Source organism: Cibotium barometz, chromosome 2 (genome assembly GCF_041138505.1).
Source record: "Cibotium barometz isolate CiBa-2024 chromosome 2, ASM4113850v1, whole genome shotgun sequence".
Taxonomy (NCBI): Eukaryota; Viridiplantae; Streptophyta; class Polypodiopsida; order Cyatheales; family Cibotiaceae; genus Cibotium; species Cibotium barometz.
In genome coordinates, this window is record NC_141047.1 from 14,514,452 (window position 1) to 14,536,573 (window position 22,122).

Sequence of the window (22,122 nt, forward strand, 5' to 3'; positions counted from 1 at the left end):
CTCCCTATCTGTCAGGATGTTATTTTTCCCTCCATTGAACACATGTCAAACTGCATTCCAGTTAGCTTGAGCCTCATCTGCCATGAAATTAAAGAAATATGCCCTTTCACAACCATGGTTTGCCATCACTTCATTAATGCATTCTCAGAATAGACATTAGGCCTCCATACCCTCCTCTTTCATTTCACATGTCACAATTGTTAAAAGATCCTACATGCTGCATGAAAACTCTAGTCATTTATGAGGTAACACACTTGACCAACTTTGACTACCTTAATAATCTACATTGGTAATATGCTACCTTGGATCATACACATGACAAGCCATGGTCACCCAATCTGATGTTCATCGGGTATGGTCAAACTGTATCCATGCATGTCACAGGCCGCCAGAGCCAGCAGTCCGTTGCATTCGACTCACCAAATCCAACCTTGAAGCGGATCCAATGTTTGGCATCTTGAAAACATAGCACTTCTCACCTGAGGACCCTTGTCCCGAGAATCTACTTTCATGGAAGAAGTCGTAAGTGCACTCTTGCTTCAGCTTCAGAAGTGCATCCAAGCCAAATCTCTCCTTTGAAGGCCCTTGATGGGCTATAGTGATGATTGACCTCCAAGACGTAAAAATCAAATTGTTCAAATTTCACACTTTACTTATCTAGATTTTAATAACTCTTTTACAGAAACATAATTGTCCAAACAGATTAGCCTACCAACTATCTTCCATCAGTGGTCCCATCTCCTCTACAATGTTGATATCAGAACTCTTGTTCCCCAATGAAATGTGAAGAACCACCTTCTTGCACTAACACTGCCATTACAATTTCTTTGGCCACACACATTTATACCTTCCTTGTTCCAGCATTGTGATCTACTCCTAGCACCATGGACATCATTTGCTTTGTCCTATCAGTTATTAGTGCCTTTGATATGCCTACCAATACATTATGTTGATTGAAAACCGATGTGTATCATTAATCAACTCATCGTCTTGTTGCTCAGAGGGCATCACATAATAGATACAGCAATTGCATGTAGCAATACACATTGCCAGCACTGAGCAATAATGGTGGCAAAGGAGATTATCGCTACACTCCTCTCTAGTGGTCAATGTCTTTAACATGCTTCCAATAAAATGTGATGTATTTAATACCCTGTGGTTCTTTAAACGTGGGTAAATTTCATTCACACACTTCAAACTACCTAGGCAATGGCTTCTCCGTCATACTCCAGGGGGAAGACAATGGTAGAGGTTTGCGACTTTGACCACCAATGGGGATCATACTTATGCTCCATGGAGTCCATTCCTAAACGTGTTCCCATGGTTGGTGGGCACTCAAATGTAATATCACCATTATATTTCCTAGGAATCTCCATGGCCTTGAGAACCTCTTTGACATTCAAAAGCATCTTTGTTAATGTGTTTCCCTTCTTCGTATTCCAAAATGCTCTTACCATCTCCTCTTGCAATAGCGGATGAGCCTGATGCACTGGTTTGATTTAACCAGCTTCTAATTTGACAACGCCTTGTCTAACAGCTCTTATTTAAATGCTTTTGATTTGATAGCTTTTAATCTAACCAGCTTCTAATCTGATAGCTCCTCGTCTACTCTAACAGCTTTGATTCAGACGCTTTTGATTCTAATACTTCCTACTTCATTCAGCTCTCATCCTGACACTTCCTACTTCAATCATCTCTGATTCAGTCAGCTCTCATTCTGACACTTCCTACTTTAGTCATCTCTGATTCAGTCTTCCTACTTTAGTCATCTCTGATTCAGTCAGCTCTGATCTTGACACTTCCTACTTTAGTCATCTTTGATTTAGACAGCTCTTGATTTGGGCACTTCTAATCTAACCAGTCCTGAGAGGATGTGAAGTTGCATGTAGCTAACATTACAATAGGACTAGGTCAGGTTAAACCAAAAGAAGACACCATGATTGTCCCCTTTCTTCCACAAGTCTTTCAGAAGAAACTAAAAGATAAACCTACACCTACATAATTTTACCCTCTAGACTCTCTTCTCACATTGAATTGCTCCTACTCTTACCTTTCAAAACTAACACCACACTCATAAAGACAACCAATTAAGAATCATAGGCAGCTATATCCTCCCTGATCCAATAGCTCCTGTCTCTTAGAAATTCAACAACCACCAACAAACAATTCACCCAAGCACGACCTTCTAACAACCCAGAGGTAATATTCAGCATGAAACAAGTAAGATTTTCAGAGAAGCTCAATAAACATGAAGATAAAGCGAGATAAATAAGACATAAGATTCAAATAGACTTTTAAGCTCTTTCCTTGCTAAATTTATTGCGTTGACCCTATGTCTCATACATACACACACAAGGAAAGAGAAGAGATTAAGACAACATAATGTTTTTTCAAATTCTAGTATCTGCTACATTTTCTTCAATCCCTTCATCGATCATCCACCAAAACCCTTAAAAAAACATAAACTCCCTAGAATATATATATATATATATAAACCAGAACCCTCTCACTCTCTGTCTGTCACTCCATCTCTCTGTTTCTTGTATTTTTGTATGTCTGTCTCTATTGTGTCCCTCAGCCCAAACCTCCTTTTAATACAAAACCAAAAAGATGAATTATTCTACCTGACACCAAAAAAGGATCTCTCACCCGGTACCTTTGAACTCCCCTCTTTCTTTCCTTTTTCATCACTTCTATTCTTCTGGATCTCTCTACATCTTCACGATCAAATTACCTTTTTTTTAGCATATACATGGCCTTGTATGGCTACCCACCTGCCATGGTTGATTGCATTGGTTTCATACTATATTAACCACCTTGAGTGACAGAAGAGTGTACAATAACATTCTAGACTAGCATATGTACATTGTAATATCATGTCTAACATAATTGTGCTAGCTCCTAGACACTAGCTAGAGAAAATGGGTTTCCAACAAAAAACCTGCATCAACGTTCAAAATAGTTCAATGTTGCTTGCTCAAATTGGCCCTGTTCTCCATATACTATGATCAATGCATTCCAAGAGACAACATCCCAAAAAGGTAGCTCGTTAAGCACACATTGTGCTTTTACCAAAGCATCGCACTTGGCATACATGTCCACAAGGGCATTGCCCAGCAAACTATTCTTATAGCAAGCCCTATCTCAAAATTTTGTCCTCGATTTGTTTCCCCTTGGGATGCCAGCATGGAGACAACATCATGAGAATGAATCTCCTCAAGCACACGTTGCACTTTTCCCAGAGCACTACCATACTTGGCATACATGTCCATGAGAGCACCACCCAGCACAATATTATCTTGCAACAAGTGCTCTCTTACAATTTTGTCATGAATTTGTTTGCCCTTGTCAACGGCTCCTTCAGTGGTGCACTTTTAAGATGCATCGGTTGCGACATCTGGAGGATGCCCTTATGCTGCATACATTGAAAATAGTTCAATGCTTGCCCCCTTTGGCCTTGTTCTACATATGCTGTGATTAGTGCATTCCAAGAGACAACATCCCGAAAAGGGAGCTCATAAAGCACACACTGTTCTTTTCCCAGAGCACACATTGTGCTTTTGCCAGTGTGTGCTTTGTGCTCATAAAGCACACACTGTGCTTTTGCCAAAGCACCGCACTTGGCATACATGTCCACAAGGGCATTACCCACAGCAAACTACTTTTGAAGCAAGCCCTATCTTGCAATTTTATCTTAGATTTGTTTCCCCTTGTCAATGACTCCTATGGTGCCATAGGCTTTTAAGATGCAAGCATGGGGACAATGTCCCAAGAGGGAATCTCCTCAAACATGCATTGTGCTTTTCCCAGAGCACCATGCTTAGCATACACAGCCTCGAGAGCACCACCCAGCACAATATTATCTTGCGGCAAGCCCTCTCTTGCAATTTTTTCATGAACTTGTTTGCCCTTGTCAACGTCTCCTATAGTGCCGTGCAATTTTTTCATGAACTTGTTTGCCCTTGTCAACGTCTCCTATTATCTTGCGGCAAGCCTTCTCTTGCAATTTTTTCATGAACTTGTTTGCCCTTGTCAACGTCTCCTATAGTGCCGTGCACTTTCAAGATGCAAGCATAGGTCATTGCATTTGGAGGGATGCCCTCATGCTGCATACGTTCAAAATAGTTCAATGCTTGCTCACTTCTGCCATGTTTTCTCATATCATGTGAACAATGCATTCCAAGAGACAACATCCTAAAAAAGGAAACTTATCAAGCACACAAAGTGCTTTTTCTAGAACATCACACTTGGCATACATGGCCACAAGGGCATTGCCCTCTTGCAACAAGCCCTGTCTCGCAATTATGTCCTAGATTTGTTTCCCCTTTTCAGTGACTCCTATGGTGCCACAACTTTTCAAGATGCAAGCACGGGCACATCCACTCTGTGCTATTTCATCCGTTGTACTTTTACGATGCCGTCCATTGTGCATTTGTTATAGGTTGGCCGCTTTGCACCTGTAGTGATGGTTAACTGTAACTCTAGCAGGTTGTTGGCCATTAACATTGCCCTTAAATCTAGAATGTATCCCACACACAAGCTATGCTTTTGAGCAGCACAATACATGTCCACAATAGCACTGCCCAGTACAATATTGTCTTGCAGCCCTGTCTCACAATTTCATCATGAATTTGTTTTCCCTTATCAGCCACTCATTTAGTGCCATAGGCTTTCAAGATGCAAGCATAGGAGGATCTCTCAAGCTACGTGCATTCAAAATAGTGTAGTGCGTGCTCACCTTGGCCATGTTGTGCATATCCTGTGAGATCAGGGTTCTCCAAGAGACAACATCCCAAGAAGGAAGCTTCTCAAGTACGCATTGTGCTTTTTCCAAAGCACCGTACTTGGCATACATGTCCACAAGAGCATTGACCAGCATAATATTATCTTGCAACTACCCTTGTCTCACAATTTTGGTTGAAGGTGGGAGAGAAGAGGATGATGGGAGGGTGCTGGCAGGGATGGAATACGGGGAGGGAAAAGTGTTAATGGATCTAATTATGAAATCATGATTGGCACAATTTCCAAGGCAAAAAGTGACCCACAAATTTAAAATCCCAAAAGATTTGGTGGGACCCACACGTGTTAAAAAACGACTATATCTCACACGTGTGGTATTAATAACTCCATTATTTGTATTTTGTAATAATCTACTCTCCTAACTCAGTTCTCTTGCATCTCTACCTCTCTACTCCACACCATCAGCATCCAGACCAGCAGCAGAGATTCATACCCAGCACAGGATACTCATCATCAGCACAGAACACTTGCAGATAGCTTCCAGGTTAGTAAGAAAATCTTTTTCCTCTTCTTCTTGTTTAATAGTATATTAGGGTAAGGAATTGATTGATGTGATGTAGGTTACATATTATGATAAATACTATGTGCATTTTTTAGATTTTCTCCACTGCATGTAGAAGTAGGAAGACTTTTTATTTAGCCCTGTTGAATGAGAGTTTGATCACTTCTTGATGTCTATATGCTCAATCCATGTTGCACCAAGCTGCATACACACTGAAATGACTAAATGCATGCTAAAGTATGTTGTCTCTAGGATTTGCAGCAAAACGCGAGGAGGGTATTTTAGAAATCTCAAAATAGTTCAAATCGCATTTTGTTGCAAATTTTTAAATGCTTCTTCATCCACCCATTTCAAGCCTGCATAGTTCTTCTATAGACACAAAACATATAGTTTATAGTTGGAAAGATAGAGAATTCATCATATGAATGCAAAAGCATGTTGTTTCAAGCATTTGCAGAAAAACGCGATTTTGAGCTGTTACAAATTTCAAATGTTCATAATCGCCTTTTGTTGCAAATTGTTCAATTTTGCTTCATCCAAGTTGTCATCACCTTCTTTAATCATTCTATGTTCTCCATGTTTCTAATCTTTTACTATTGTTTTATATGGACCTTTTCAGAGTGATGGCAAGAACCAAGGCAACTGCAAGGAGGACTGGCAAGGGGCCAGGGCTTGCAGCAGCAGCAGCTGGGGCTGATGTCAAGGAATCTAGTGTGCCTACAAAAGGAAGAGTTGCACATGGCAGGAAGGGGAAGCCAATGAGCATGCTACAGCAGAAGTCCAAGAGGTTAAAGCATTCTGCTGGTGTGCTAAAGGAGATCAGGAAACAGCAAAAAGCTATAGGCTTTGCAATCCCCAAGGCACCTTTCCAGAGGCTAGTGAGAGAAATTTGTGATAGCTGGCACCTTGGTTTCAGGTGGAACAGGACTGCCATTCTTTCCTTACAGGAAATGGCAGAGGATTACCTGGAGAAGTACTTTGAAGATGCAATGCTTGTAGCAGCCCATGCTCACAGGGTAACTCTGATGGCCAAGGACTTCAACACATTGTCCAGAGTGAGGTGGAGGTATGACAAGCTGGTCCATCCTGTGGAATGGCAGGACATAAAAATGAGAGACATATTATTAATTCCACCTACAAGGAAATTGAAGGCAGACAAGGTGAAGGTTGTTGAAGTGACCCACTCAATGAGCACCAGAGGGAAAGCTGCTTATGAGGAGTCACTGAAGCAGCAAATAGAGGAATCCAAGTCTGCTATAAATGTGGAGACTGTACAGATGGAGCTACAGATACAGAGAAGGTTGCAGGAGCTGGGCCCTAACATAGTTGTCCATATTGAAGATGATTTTTCAGAGAATAATTTTGACTTGACAAGAGCATGCTTGGCAGCATTGTCTCATAAGAATGAGTATTGCTCAGATACTATCATTCTTGCAATGCTCTAGTAAGTGTCTTTTATTTTACATTTGTTTGCAAAACAATCCTTATTGTACCTCCTCCCTTACACCTTACCTTAATTATTGTTTTGTCCAATGTAGCATGATGAGAAGCTGGCTGAACCATGCTGTACAGCATACAGTTTATATTATTGATCCTGCAATTTCCTTCAAGTTGAGAGATCCAAAGGAAACTCCCATGGATATTTCCAATTGGTTCAGACACTGTGATTTTGATCATGTTGATATTTTGCTACTTCCATACCATAACAAGTATGTGTGTGGCTGCTTCTTTTGGGATTTTCCTTCAAGATTGAGTACTCTTGTAGCCTTTGATTTCTTAATGCTTTTTTCCTTATGCAGTGACCACTGGAGCTTTGCTTCTATTGACATCCAGCAGAAGCAATGCTTTTTATTCAACTCTCTTAGAAACACACACAGAGAGGTTAAATTGTAAGTGGTTTGTGTGCTATTTTTAACTTTAAACTTCATTATTTGGATTTAATGCATACTAACTGAATTATATGTATTGCAGTTGTATTAGAAGACTTCTAGATGCATTGGATCAGTGTCCTCCTAATGTCAATCTTTTGGATTCAATAGAGCCAATAGATTTAGAGGTAAAAAGTTGCTCCCTCTACTGATGTCTATTTCATGCTATGCCTTTGAACTTATTGAATAATTTTATTTTGTTCAGACATTAACAGTTTCTAACATATCTTTCCAACTATCCAGACACCACAACAAGATGATTCAAGTAGCTGTGGCTGGAGAGTGCTGATTAGTGCCAAATATATACTTTCAAGCTATTTTGAGATAGGACAGCCAGAGCTTGTAAGAAAAAATAATTTTCATTTAGCTTCAAAAAATTTGATATTGGTACAAAGTGTTCTAAATCATCATATCTCATTGCAGATGAGAGAAGATAGCTTCAACTCGAGCTATGTGTATAGTTTCAGAGCTGATATAATTTGGAAGTTTTTGAAGTATGCCTTCCCCAAACCTATTGTACCAGCTACTGTCGAGTTAGGTGAGAGCTCTAAAGTCCGAGAAGGTGTCATACACCTTGATGACACAGATGATGCAGATGTGGTGCCACAAGAACAAAGACCTAGTGCTGATGAGGAGAAGCCACAAGAACAAGGACCTGTTGCTGCTGATGTTATTGAGGAAATGATGGAGCAACAGCAAACAGATGCTCCAAGGGTAGTAGAGGAGACAATGGAGCAGCACCAAGTGACTGTACACGACAAGATGGAGCAACAGAAAGTAGATTCTCCAAATAAAGATGATACGGTGAGCTTGGACCATGTAGAGCAGCCTCTAGATCAACCTGTAGATAAATAGAAAATTGTTGTCAAGAATATGTTCTACATATGTAATTAAACACTTCTGTACAGAATTTTACATTTCTGAATATAATACCTTTGTTTATGGAGTCTGAGTTATCTCAATTTTAAAATTTTCAATGTCTTTGCATTTTATTGATCTCTCTCTTCTTTTGAGCACCTACAAAAAAGCAATATGAAACAATAGGGTAAAGTAAACTAATAGCAGTGCTTAATGAGACTAGGATAAGTCACATGGTATACCTTCTTATTGTTGTAGATAAATAAAAAGTCCTTTGAAATAGAACCTTCTGTCTCAAATAGAATGTCATTGCGCAATTGAGCTAGGGAGCAGCATTGTCTTAATGTGATATTGACTAGCACATCACAATTCTCAACAACATCAATATCAAGAAGTTTATTTTCTGCACCAAAAAGCAACTGGCCATACCTTGGGTGGTGGATTGGGCTTTGGGTCTATGTTGGTGTCCACAATATAGTAATGAAGCATATGGTCAGGGCAGAACCACATCCATTGTCTAATGAGACAATTAGGGTGCTTGTGGTGGTGGCGATAACCTTCAAAAGATGGTGCAACCACACCCTTCGCAGATCCAGCTATGTGTTGCCCATGCCTCTTACCCCGACGAGGTGTTTCACCCACATTACTTCATTCACCTTGCACTCCAACGACATTGCACTCTCTAACTTTCGTTGTTCTTTTTGGAGTATTTCTTGTATCAGGCTCCTTAAAAATGATTTTCCATGGCCTCCTAGCATACTTGCAATCTCTTACATATGCGTTGTATTATGGTCGATGTGTGTCGTCATCATCAATATTAATGACCACAATGGGCAGTCTCTTGTGACGTACACTTTCTTTGTCACTCGTGAGAGGGGTAGGCACTTTATACATGGGTATTTCTTCAATTTCCTGATTAACTATTCGAACCACTTGGGCTGGGCTTGTAGAGCACCATTCTTTTGTTTCTCCAAGCTTGGTCCTCTCCCTATGTGATTTCCTTGAGAGTAAGAGATTGCCTTTATGCTTTGCAAAATTTCATTTTCCATATCGGTAGTAAATGCATCGTAAAGAGAAATCTTGCATCTATATTCTCCCCCTGCCAGCCAACTTCCATGCTTGGTCCTCTCCCTATGTGATTTCCTTGAGAGTAAGAGATTGCCTTTATGCTTTGCAAAATTTCATTTTCCATATCGGTAGTACATGCATCGTAAAGAGAAATCTTGCATCTATATTCTTCCCCTACCAGCCAACTTCCATGCTTGCTTTTTGCTAGGTTTGTTCTTGGGGTATTTGGACCATCATTACTTCTCTCTATTGTTGTCATGAGACTGAACCCCAATGTGTTGTGTGCACCTCCTACCAACTCAACCAAGAGTCCATTGCTGACATATTCCTATCCCATCACATGACCATTGTGCCACCATTGACGTATCAATCGAGCATCCCACTAATGCAACTTCACTAGTGGTAAGAGCCATGCGCCACTTTTCGCACAGTACTTTGTGCTATCCTTGAGACATAACACACACATACTTTGTTGTGTGGGCAACCATGCTCTGGTCCCAAATGAAATAAGCAAGACCTCTCCCTATCTGTCAGGATGTTATTTTTCCCACCATTGAACACATGTCAAACCGCATTCCAGTTAGCTTGAGCCTCGTCTGCCCCATGAAATTAAAGAAATATGCCCTTTCACAACCATGGTTTGCCATCACTTCATTAATGCATTCTCAGAATAGACATTAGGCCTCCATACCCTCCTCTTTCATTTCACATGTCACAATTGTTAAAAGATCCTACATGCTGCATGAAAACTCTAGTCATTTATGAGGTAACACACTTGACCAACTTTGACTACCTTAATAATCTACATTGGTAATATGCTACCTTGGATCATACACATGACAAGCCATGGTCACCCAATCTGATGTTCATCGGGTATGGTCAAACTGTATCCATGCATGTCACAGGCCGCCAAAGCCAGCAGTCCGTCGTATTCGATTCACCAAATCCAACCTTGAAGCGGGTCCAATGTTGGGCATCTTGAAAACATAGCACTTCTCACCTGAGGACCCTTGTCCCGAGAATCTACTTTCGTGGAAGAAGTCGTAAGTGCACTCTTGCTTCAGCTTCAGAAGTGCATCCAAGCCAAATCTCTCCTTTGAAGGCCCTTGATGGGCTATAGTGATGATTGACCTCCAAGACGTAAAAATCAAATTGTTCAAATTTCACACTTTACTTATCTAGATTTAAATAACTCTTTTACAGAAACATAATTGTCCAACCAAATTAGCCTACCAGCTATCTTCCACCAGTGGTCCCATCTCCTCTACAATGTTGATATCAGAACTCTTGTTCCCCAATGAAATGTGAAGAACCACCTTCTTGCACTAACACTGCCATTACAATTTCTTTGGCCACACACATTTGTACCTTCCTTGTTCCAGCATTGTGATCTACTCCTAGCACTGTGGACATCATTTGCTTTGTCCTATCAGTTAGTGCCTTAGATGTGCCTACCAATACATTATGTTGATTGAAAACCGATGTGTATCATTAATCAACTCATCGTCTTGTCGCTCAGAGGCCATCACATAATAGATACAACAATGTAGCAATACACATTGCCAACACTGAGCAGACGGCAAAGGAGATTATCGCTACACTCCTCTCTAGTGGTCAATGTCTTTAGCATGCTTCTAATAAAATGTGATGTATTTAATACCCTGTGGTTCTTTAAATGTGGGTAAATTTCATTCACACACTTCAAACTACCTAGGCAATGGCTTCTCCGTCATACTCCAGGGAAGACAATGGTAGAGGTTTGCGACCTTGACCACCGCGAAGAGATTGAGACAACATAATGTTTTTTCAAATTCTAGTATCTGCTACATTTTCTCCAATCCCTTCATCGATCATCCAAAACCCTTAAAAAAACATAAACTCCCCAGAATATATATATATATATATATATATATAAACCAGAACCCTCTCACTCTCTGCCTGTCTCTCCATCTCTCTGTTTGGCCCTATTGTGCATATCTTGCAATCCGTGCGCTCCAAAAGACATCCCGAGGGGAAATCTCCTCAAGCACAGATTGTGCTTTTCCCAAAGCACCATACTTGACATATATGTCCACAAGAGCACCATCCAACATAATATTATCTTGCAGCAAGCCCTCCCTTTAAATTTTGTCGTGAATTTGCTTGCCCTTGTCAATGGTTCCTTGAATGCTGCACACTTTCAAGATGCAAGCATAGAGAGCCGCATCTAGAGGGATGCCCTCATGCTGCATGTGTTCAAAATAGTTTAGCACTTGACATCTTGAAAAGGGAACTCGTCAAGCACACTTTGTGTTTTTGCCAGAGCACTGCAATTGGCATATATATCCACAAGGGCATTGCCCAACAAACTACGTTTGCAACAAGCCCTGTCTCACAATTTTGTCCTAGATTTGTTTCCCCTTAAGGTGCAAGCACGGGGACTGTCACGTAGCTTGTAATAGCATGTGTGGGAGCTCGACTGGATGCGGAGTCCGTATGCCAAAGTGCAAACAACGGGTGTATCCGCCGGGGTCTAGGGGTGAGGACGCCCAAGTTAGAGCACTTGGGCGGCCAAGCAGGCTTATGGACGAGCAAGCCCCTATAAGTGCCCGGGGGTGTGGTGTTATCCACATTCTCCTCTATGGCTTGATGGTGACTAGAGCTCCTTGCCCTCTTGTGCTATGGTGAGATGACTACGGCGATGTAACATTGGTCAGAGCATGGTTGGATCGACCTCGCATGATAGAGCTCCAAAAGAGATAAGACTTATCTTTATTTTTTCTCTCGTTTTTTTTCTCTACATGTCTGCGTGCTTATGTGTCGAAGAGGTTATGGTGGATTCAACAATGGTTAGCTAAAGGCAGTAGCTTTGGGCGATGATAGCAGGGGCTACATATTGCGGTGTTGTTGAGCGTCGCATAGTAGGGCGGTGGTGCTACATAGGTGGCACTCGTAGTAGGAATCAACAAAGCGGGTTAAAGCAATAAAAGCTCGATGGCACCACTGAGTTGCGTAGCAAGAAGTGTAGGTGCAGCAACACACGACAGGCGTAGCTGCAACACGTGGTGGTAGCCGGCGGCGCAGTGAGAAAACCGCCAGTGTAGGTAACGCGAGAAGGGCCCAAGGCCTCCGTAGACAATCGGGATAATGGCACACAGAAAGCTTGTAGATAGCCGCTAGTTGTAGAGAGAAACTGACACAACAATGGCCGAGTGTGGTGGATATCAAGTCTGGCAGGGGAGGGTTCGCAGCGACAACCCTGCAAGAGGTTTAGTTTGGACTCCAAGCCGATAGGGAGCAACATGATGCATACTCGTGCACCCCTCTCGAAGAGGGGTGCCAGTGGTAAGCAAGAAGCCGTGGAGTAGATGTTTTACATGAGCTCTTGTCCCTCCTTGGCTATGGTGGTGATTACGGTGATGTAACATTGGTAGGTCAACATTTGACCAACTAATAAGATGTGAAAACATCTGAGTTTGAAAGGCTCTTTATCAAACATCTCTACAAACTATATGGCCTACCCGCAGATATAGTGTTGGGTAGAGATAGAAAGTTTGATAGTCATCTTTGAGGTTAACCATCCATAGATTGATGGTGGTCAAACTGGAAACCCAACGAAGTTCTAGAGCATTTGTGCATAGATGAATAATCTAGTGGAGAGGAGCACCTCTCACCTTTGAAATCTGTTTTTTGTTATTCATGAATAGATTTACTCCATTTACATTGTTTTATGGACTCTAGTCTAGATCTCCTATGGCTGTAAAGCTATTCAAGGAGAAGAGTCAACAAGTTAGTAACAGAGCATGCTAGCGTAGTCTACAAATATTTAGTAGCGCAGTCTACAAATGGTTGGTAGTGTAGTCTACAAACTTGAGTTTCGAACTTTCGAGTACACCTAGTTTTTCATGTTAGTGGCATGTGAAAACAACAATGTGAAAGCAATGTATCACCAAGACAACGTAGTTTGTCTTAGAGTTATAGTTGAGTCCTTGGAGTTACCGCACTTTCACATGAACCAAGGAGAATTTTTAGGTTTTAAGACGAGAACAAAAGGTGTACTGTATTACCGATGAGAAATTGTTAAGTGGAAGGATAGGTCAGAAAAGGTCTCAAGTGAGAACAACTATATATGCTTACCAACAACTTTTCCCAGTTTATTTTTGCGGATGAAAACTCTTTAGAAGGGGGGGGAGGGGGGAGGGGTAATGTCACGTAGCTTGTAATAGCGTGTGGAAGCTCAACCGGATGTGAAGTTTGTATGCCGGAGTGCAGACAGCGGGTGCATCCAAGGTCACGTAGGGGGGAGGGGTAATGTCACGTAGCTTGTAATAGCGTGTGGAAGCTCAACCGGATGTGAAGTTTGTATGCCGGAGGGCAGACAGCGGGTGCATCCAAGGTCTAGGAGTGAGGGCACCCCTAGACCTTGGATGCACCCGGATGTGAAGTTTGTATGCCGGAGTGCAGACAGCGGGTGCATCCAAGGTCTAGGGGTGAGGGCACCCAAGTCGGAGCACTTGGACAGCTGAGCAGGCTTATGGATGGACGGGCGGGCCCCTATAAGTGCCCGGGAGTGTGGTGTTATCTCCACATGCTCCTCTATGGCTAGGTGGTGACTAGAGCTCCTTACCCTCTTGTGCTATGGTGACGATTACGGCGATGTAATAGTAGTAGTAGGGACAACATCCCGAGAGGGAATCTCCTCAAGCACGCGTTGTGTGCTTTTGCAAAAGCACTATACTTGGCATACATGTCCACGAGAGCATCACCCAGCACAATATTATCTTGTAGCAAGCCCTCCCTTGCAAATTTATCATGAGTTTGTTTTCCCTTGTTAACAGCTTCTACAGTGCTGCACACTTTCAAGATGTAAGGATAGGTCGCTACATCTAGAGGGATGCCCTCATGCTGCATACATTCAAAATAGTTCAGTGCTTGATCACTTTGACGTAGTTCTGCATATCCTGTGAATCAATGCATTCCAAGAGACATCTCGAAAAGAGAGGTCATCGAGCACACACTGTGCTTTTGCCAGAGCACCTCGCATGCATGTCTACAAGGGCATTGCCCAACAAGCCCTATCTCGCAATTTTGTCCTAGATTTGTTTCCCCTTGTCAGCAGCTCCTATGGTGCCACAGGATTTCAAGATCTAAGCATGGGGACAAAATCCCGCGAGGGAATCTCCTCAAGCACGCATTGTGCTTTTCCCAAAGCACCATACTTAGCATACATGTCCACAAGAGCACCACCCAGCACAACATTATCTTCCATCATCTCTTGCAATTTCATCATGAATTTGTTTGCCCTTGTCAACAGCTCCTTGTGTGGTGCACTTGCAAGATACAAGCATAGGGCGCCACATCTAGAGGGATGCTCTCATGCTACACCATACTTAGCATACATGTCCACGAGAGCACTGTCCCAGCACAACATTATCTTGCAACATCTCTTGCAATTTCGTCATAAATTTGTTTGCCCTTGTCAACGCCTCCTTCTGTGGTGCACTCTTAAGATACAAGCATAGGTCACCACATTTGGAGGGATGCCCTCATGTTGCATACATTCAAAATAGTTCAGTGCTTGCTCCCTTTGGCCCTATTATGCATATCCTATGATCAGTGCATTCCAAGAGACAACATCCCAAAAAGGGAGCTCATCCAGCACACAATGTGCTTTTGCCAGAGTACCGCACTTGGCATACATGTCCGCAAGGGCATTGCCGAATGAACTACTCTTGTAGCAAGCCTTGTCTTGCAATTTTGTCCTAGATTTGTTTCCCCTTGTCAGCAGCTCCCATGGTGCCACAGGCTTTCAAGATGCAAGCACGGGGACAACATCCCGAGAGGGAATCTCCTCAAGCACATGTGCTTTTCCTAGGGCACCATACTTAGCATACGTGTCCACGAGAGCACCACCCAGCACAATATTATCTTGTGACAAGCCCTCTCTTGCAATTTTGTCATGAACTTGTTTGCCCTTGTCAACGTCTCCTATAGTGCCATGCACTTTCAAGATGCAAGCATAGGTTACCACATTTGGGGGGATTCCCTCATGCTGTATACATTCAAAATAGTTTAGCGCTTGCTCACTTTTGCCATGTTTTTGCATATCCTGTGATCAATGCCTTCCAAGAGACAACATCCTGAAAAGGGAGCACGTCAAGCACACAAAGTGCTTTTACTAGAACATCTCACTTGGCATACATGGCCACAAGGGCATTGCCCTCTTGCAACAAGCCCTGTCTCGCAATCTTGACCTAGATTTGTTTCTGCTTATCACCGACTCCTATGGTGCCATAGGCTTTTTTCAGGATGCAAGGATGCGCACGTCCGCTGTGTTGTATCGTCTGTTGTACTTGTGTTGTGCCGTCCACTGTGCATTTGCAGGCTGGCCGTTTTGCTTTAATCCCGAGGTGGGTAACCATCTGGAAGCCACATGGTTGCACGAGCTGCCAAGGTAAACAAAGGGCCATGTGAGTTACAAAGTTCTAATATCACGTACACTGTGGATCAAATGTTTTGAGAGAAAATAAAAGTAAGCAAAAAGTTAGTTGCTTTAAGCACTATCCTAAACACAATTAACATATGAAGTTCTTAAATAGGTGGCCTAAAATGAGTCCATGTGTGAAGTCTGAATATTTTTTAACAACGAGGTGAAAGATTAAAATATATATTTGAGGAGCATTAACGATTTTAGGTGGAGTCTCATGGGTACAACTTATAAAGACAAGATGCACACACAGAAGATATGATGCATGTAGAAGAGAGAGAGCGAGAACCTTTCACACACACACAATATGATGCATATCGAATAGAGAGAGAGAGAGAATATTTCACACACAGGGCTAGGAGCCGCTCCCATAGGCCTTCTCCTCCAAAAGCAGAGGGCGCCCAAAGAGAGAGAGAGAGAGAGAGAGAGAGAGAGAGAGAGAAATATCACAAAGCAGATAATGACTCTGATTATTTATTGGTGTTTGGGGTTCTCTAATCATCATTATGAAGAGGATTAGGGCCGGTCGGCACAACGCGCAGCTGCTGCATGTTAGGGTTAGGGCGGGTGGGCATGCCTATGGGAGAGAGCTGCAGCTGCTGCTGTTGATCAAAATGGGTTCTTTCATACGTTGGGAAAGCATCTTGCCAATGCTCATAGGCGGCCTGCAACGAGGCTCTTATAGCCTGATGCTCCTCTAATTCATCCTTTGCTCCAGCTCCACCTGCTGCACATTCACCCGCACACGTTACCTTACCTTCCCTAATTAACCATTATTCCTGATATCAGGACCTTAGAAAGATTTGAACGATTAAAAGAATATATTATTAATATATTAACCCTCCATATGAAGGTTGTCGTTGGTCCTGTCCGTGGAAACGCCAGAGTTGGAAACGAGGAGCGTCATCAATATCATGAGCACAATGAAAGTTGAGTAGGAGCCAGCCATTTTGGAGCACTTCCTGCGTTGAAAGGCGCCATTTTTGGGCACTTCCTGTGTCCTATATATAATGTTTTGAGTGAAAGGCGCGGTCGGTAAAGCATATTTTGTAAATGCACTTGTTTTACATTTTAATATATATTTGCGCGCATTTAATTTTTTTAACGCATGTGGGGGGTGTGTGTGTTGTTTTGGGGGGGGGGGGGGGGGGGGGGGGGGGGCATTGTGGGCGAATTCGCTCTCCCCTCTCTCTCTCCCCTCCCTCTCTCTCGTGCCTAAGTTCAATGCTCAGGGGTGGCCTCATTTGTGAATACCCACTTCTGAATATATAGGTAGCACTATCACTGTGAGAGAGAGAGAGAGAGGGAGAGAGAGAGAGAGAGAGAGAGGGTAGCACTATCGAGAGAGAAAGAGAGCTAGCACTACCATTGTAGAAGCTTGGGAGAGAGAAAGAGAGAGGGACAAAGAGGGCAACACTATCATTGCAAGACCTTGAGAGAGAGAGAGAGAGAGAGAGAGAGAGAGGGAGATGAAGAGAGATAGCACCACCATTGTAAGAGCTTGAGAGAGAGAGATTATTAGCAGCACTGCCATTGCCAACTGCAACTTACAAAGAGCTTCACACACGCACGCGCACGCGCGCGCGCGCACACACACACAGGATTGAAACTTAAAAATGGGGAGAAATTGATTATCCAATGCTTGAGAATGTGAGAAATGCTCTGCAATTAGTATAGTTGTTTGCTAAAGCCTCTGGATCTAAGTGAAACATTCATAAATCCAGAATCATAAGCTTGACTAAGGAGGACAATTTTGATATGGAAAGACGGGGTTGTGATGTCATTAAAAAGGGAAGGATTATTAGACACCTAGGGGTCCCTCTTGGGGTGGGAGTGAGCAACAAGGAGGACCTAGCAAATTGGGCAATTGAAAGATTATGTGCCAAGCTTAGGAAATGGGAAGGGGTTAGGGTGTCTTTTCATGATAGGATTGCCATTGTAAATACAGTCCTTAATGCTTATGTTCTGTTTATCTGACCTGTAATATAGAGTTTAAGAAATGTCATTGGAAAGAATTATTGTAACAAGGACCTAATAGATTGGGCAATTGAAAGATTATGTGCCAAGCTTAGGAAATGGGAAGGGGTTAGGGTGTCTTTCCATGATAGGATTGTCATTATAAATATAGTCCTTAATGCTTATATTCTATTTATCTGACCTGTGATATAGAGTTTAAGAAATGTCATCAGAAAGAATTATTGCTCCTATCAAAGATTTTCTATGGAGGAATGGTAACAATGGAAAAAAGGCTCTCTCTTGGTTGGCATGTGATAAGGTTGCCTTAGCAAAAAAATTTGGGAGGTCTGGGGATATCGCATCTGGCTACTCATGCTAAAGTGAGAGTGATAGTTAGCCTCCCTAAATTCCTAAAAACAAGAAAGAATCTAGACTAAGATGCTAAGAGAGGAGATAGAAGATGCAGAAGTGCAGCTTAGAGGCAAATGGTCTGGACTAGACTAGAAGGAGAAATTCTTATCATTTTCCCCCTTGAAAATGATGAACTCTCCCTTTTGTAAATTCCTATGCTCAAATTGGAAAGAGGAAGGGTCTTTCCATACACTATCTCAAACGGTGCTTTCTTAGTGGCAGAGTGAGGAGCTATTGTAGGCAAATTGGAGAATATGTAAATATTTATCCCATTGTCTAGGCTGTGATGAAACATAGGTTCTAAGAAGGTATAGGATAGTGCTATTGGTCACTTCAGTCTGGCCATTGGATTCAGGATGAAAAGCAGTAACACACATTTAGGAATTTTGGCACTTATTCAAGTGCCATTTTTAAAGGTCCTTACTAAATCTTGTACTATTTGAGGGCAAAAATGAATGTAAAGATAATATTTTAGTGGATGAAGTGGACACATTTTCTCTGCATGTTAATTGTAACTATATACTTTTTTTGTTATTTATTTATTTTCCCCTACAAGGTTGAACCTAAAGAAATTATTTCATGATCAAACTCAAGTGTGAGTCTCTAATATATAGAGCTACAATGTACGATGATGATTACTTTTATGCACAAACTTAAGTTTGAGGCTCAACGTGAATTAATGAACTTTTTGTCAATTAAAATTTTTTAAAGAATTAATCAAAGTCATCTCTTGATTAAAAAATAAAATTATTATTTTTAATAAAATAATTAATTTTTTTAATTAATTAAAATAATATTTATATAAATATATTAAATCTACCACCTATTAAATATTTATTCTCAAGGACATGTTATAGAGATATGTCATTTACGCATATAAAAAAATGCTCAAAGTTCTTGCAATATTAGCAGAACCATCTATCATAGTATGCACATCAAAGCATAAGCTTCTAATTAAACCAACATGAGAGCAACTTTCCTTGATTTGGTTTAAAAGTCAAATATTTATCAACACATCCTAAATTAAAATCACTTAAATAAAATTTTTTGATAAGCATCTCATGACTTATGTGGTGTTGATAAACACCATTATAATAACTCCAAATCTTTGACAAGGAAAAATCAAATCATTTGATATTATTACATGGGCAAACTTAGAATTAAACTCATCTTGACAAACTGATTGTCTTCCAACATGCAATGAGCATGCAATATGTTCCCATTTTTTACATTAGTAACATATGGGTAAGAGTATAGCAACCATGACACATGTGACAAGAGTCTCAGATACATATTGCTCAAGATCCATAGCTTTTATTAAAAACCTATGGATATGAGGAGGGCCACTTTTATTAAAAAGGATATGAGGAGGGCCACAAATACTCACACATGTACATTTGATGTACTTACAAACACGATAAATCGAAAGTATCTCAGATCATGTGATGTTAAGTATTAATGTGTAAACTTCCAAAAACTAGATACTTTGAACTCTCATGATGCATGAGTTCCAATATTATTACTTATGCAATCAATTCAACTACATCATATATACTATAATTCTAGGAGAATTAATGTATTAAAATTTAAATCACAAGCTTAAATTAACATTATACAAGCATTGAATACATAGTTCTAAGAAAAATAAGCATTACAATTAGTAAAAGGAGCAAAGTTGAAATGATATTGAACTACAATATAGAGAACAGCAATGCATTTAATTAAAATTATAGTCCATAAACAATTCATCACCTACATAAATCTCTTCTATAGTTTCAAAACATATATGGCCATATGTATTTGACATTATTTACAATGGTACTTGTTTTAGACCAAGGAGATAACTTTGGGGCAAGAGTGTAGAAAACATTTGCTATTGATATATCCTACCACGTTGCCATAATCAATAATCTACATTGTCATTGATATATCCTGCCACATTGCCATCTCATACATCATTAATAATCTATACCATATCTTTGGTTACATGAGACCTTTGGATCCTCTTAGGAATTGAGTACTTTTTAAGCCATGATGAAATTCTACACAGTTGTTTCCAATCTTTGTTATGACTACTTGCTATATCTATAATGTCGAATTGTAGTATTTCTTCAAATATGATTGTGCACAAACAATCCTTGGCCAACGCTAGGAATGGTTGAGGTCTTCACTTTTATATCAAGAAAATGATCAATTGGGATAGGAAACTTTGGTGTACGAAGAGGATTTCCTTCCATTATATATCTGCTCAAGCACGCTTCAAGAAACTTTGGTGGACGAAGAGGATTGCCTTCCATTATGTATCTACTCAAGCAGACTTCAAGAAACAGCTTCTACTTCTCTATTTCTGTAACAAGAAAGAAAAAAGACATTGTTAGAATTGAAACAGTCAAGAAGGTAGTCCATGAAACCATTGCCAATATTGGTGATTAATAAATCTCGTCATTTGTACCTTCATAAAATTAGAAGAAACCATATGTTTTTTGGAGTTGCCTTAAGAACTCCTTAGCAACATGTGGCTTGATTGTGGTACCTTTGTATCCTAGTTGTTGAGCAAGTAGCATAGCTTCCATACCTTTCATCTTAGCTATGTACGGAGATTTTGACCTTAAAATGTTTATTTGTGAAGGACTAAGTTCAATGCTATAACTATGGATCTTTCTCCTGTTAGAGCTTACACCTTGTGACTCTCTGCTATCAACTTCATCATTCTCCTTTAGGGAACATGCAATAGGAAGGCTTCCCGTGTTAAACCTCATTATTGACCATTGTTTATTTTGATCCTTCCATTCATGCACCACTTCTTCCACCAAATGGTATAAATCATGACCCTGGCACACTGGCCATTCTCCATACCGATTAGAGTCTATCAAATTGCGCACATCAGTAGCCTCATCAAGCTGCTGCAAGTAAGGTAGCAACTTGTCCGTTAGAACATTGTCACCATTGTCAATGTTAAATGTAGGAGGAAAAATACAATTTGATGGTGGGCTAATGCAACCCTTGTATGGTGAGTCATCGATCAAAACTGTTCTTTGTGCATCACATCCAAATACCTTTGCAATTTTAGCCAAAGGTTTGAACATGGCCTCGGCACCTGGATTATCTGGACGATATAATTTTCTCCTTCCATAGGTATAGCATCCCTCTTGGCTCCAAATCACAAAGAAAGGGAGTATTTCCCCTGCATGCTTTTGGAAAGCTTTCACCATACATATAACATTATGTTTCATTGCAGTTGACCAAATGCCTACATTGAACCTCCCCAACAAGGTCTTCAAAAATGTCATGCATCTAGGTCGAAGAACCATAAACATATTGCCACACGGCAAGGATATGCGTATTGGAGACTTGTACCAGCAACGCTTCAAGAGCAACCCATTCAAATCCAATATCACTGTTAACTTTAGCTTCTCCAAAGGTGCCAAAAAATTTGGATTATCATCAATGTTGCTTGCCATAGATTCGTCTAAATTTCTTGGTGGTACAGTTTTGATGAAGCTTGCTACTATGTCCATTTCTTTGCACTCTTGATTAAATTCTGTATAATTAAACATAAAGAATATTTTGTCAAATTCTATTGTGTCTTATAATTCCTAGTACTTATAACTCTAGAACCATAACTTGTAGTAAAAGGTTAAGATTATATACAATCAAACATTGTTTTGTTAATTTTTATATATCTACTGCAATTCCTAGTACTTATGACTCTAGAGCCTTAACTTGCAAGTTAAGGCATTGGCCATTGATACTATGAGTCATGGCCTCAAAGTCACAACAATAATTTATATTTGTTTACTAAAATTCCTAGTATCTATGGTTCTAGGCCTTTAATTTGGCCCATAATTATAGCCTCAAGGCCACTCCTCCCTCAATTGTATACAGTCGAGGGAGGAGTGTGACTGTATACAATCAAGTGCCATGAGTATATGTGACTGTATACAGTCACATATACTCATGGCACTTGACTATTTCTATATAGTGTATAGTTTTATTTAGGCATATTTATAAATAATCCAATACCTTTTGTTTTTGACATTGTAGAATCATCTTCTATGTCTCCTTGGATGTTTTTATTTTGGCAATTTCCAATTAGAAAGTCATTATCTCCTTGAAGATCATAACTTGTTTTG

The 22,122-nt window shown here is 40.7% G+C and overlaps 1 protein-coding gene across 1 annotated transcript; it reads right to left on the reverse strand.

Annotated features, from left to right (window-relative positions):
- Positions 1 to 3,741: 3,741 nt before the first annotated feature.
- Positions 3,742 to 4,855, reverse strand: LOC147640687 (putative pentatricopeptide repeat-containing protein At3g49142). Its single transcript, XM_086810858.1, has 4 exons — positions 4,708 to 4,855; positions 4,414 to 4,607; positions 4,028 to 4,106; positions 3,742 to 3,923 (listed from the first exon to the last, which is right to left on the reverse strand). The coding sequence occupies exons 1-4, from the start codon at positions 4,853 to 4,855 to the stop codon at positions 3,742 to 3,744; spliced, it is 603 nt and encodes a 200-aa protein (XP_086666984.1).
- Between the last annotated feature and the right edge of the window lie 17,267 nt (positions 4,856 to 22,122).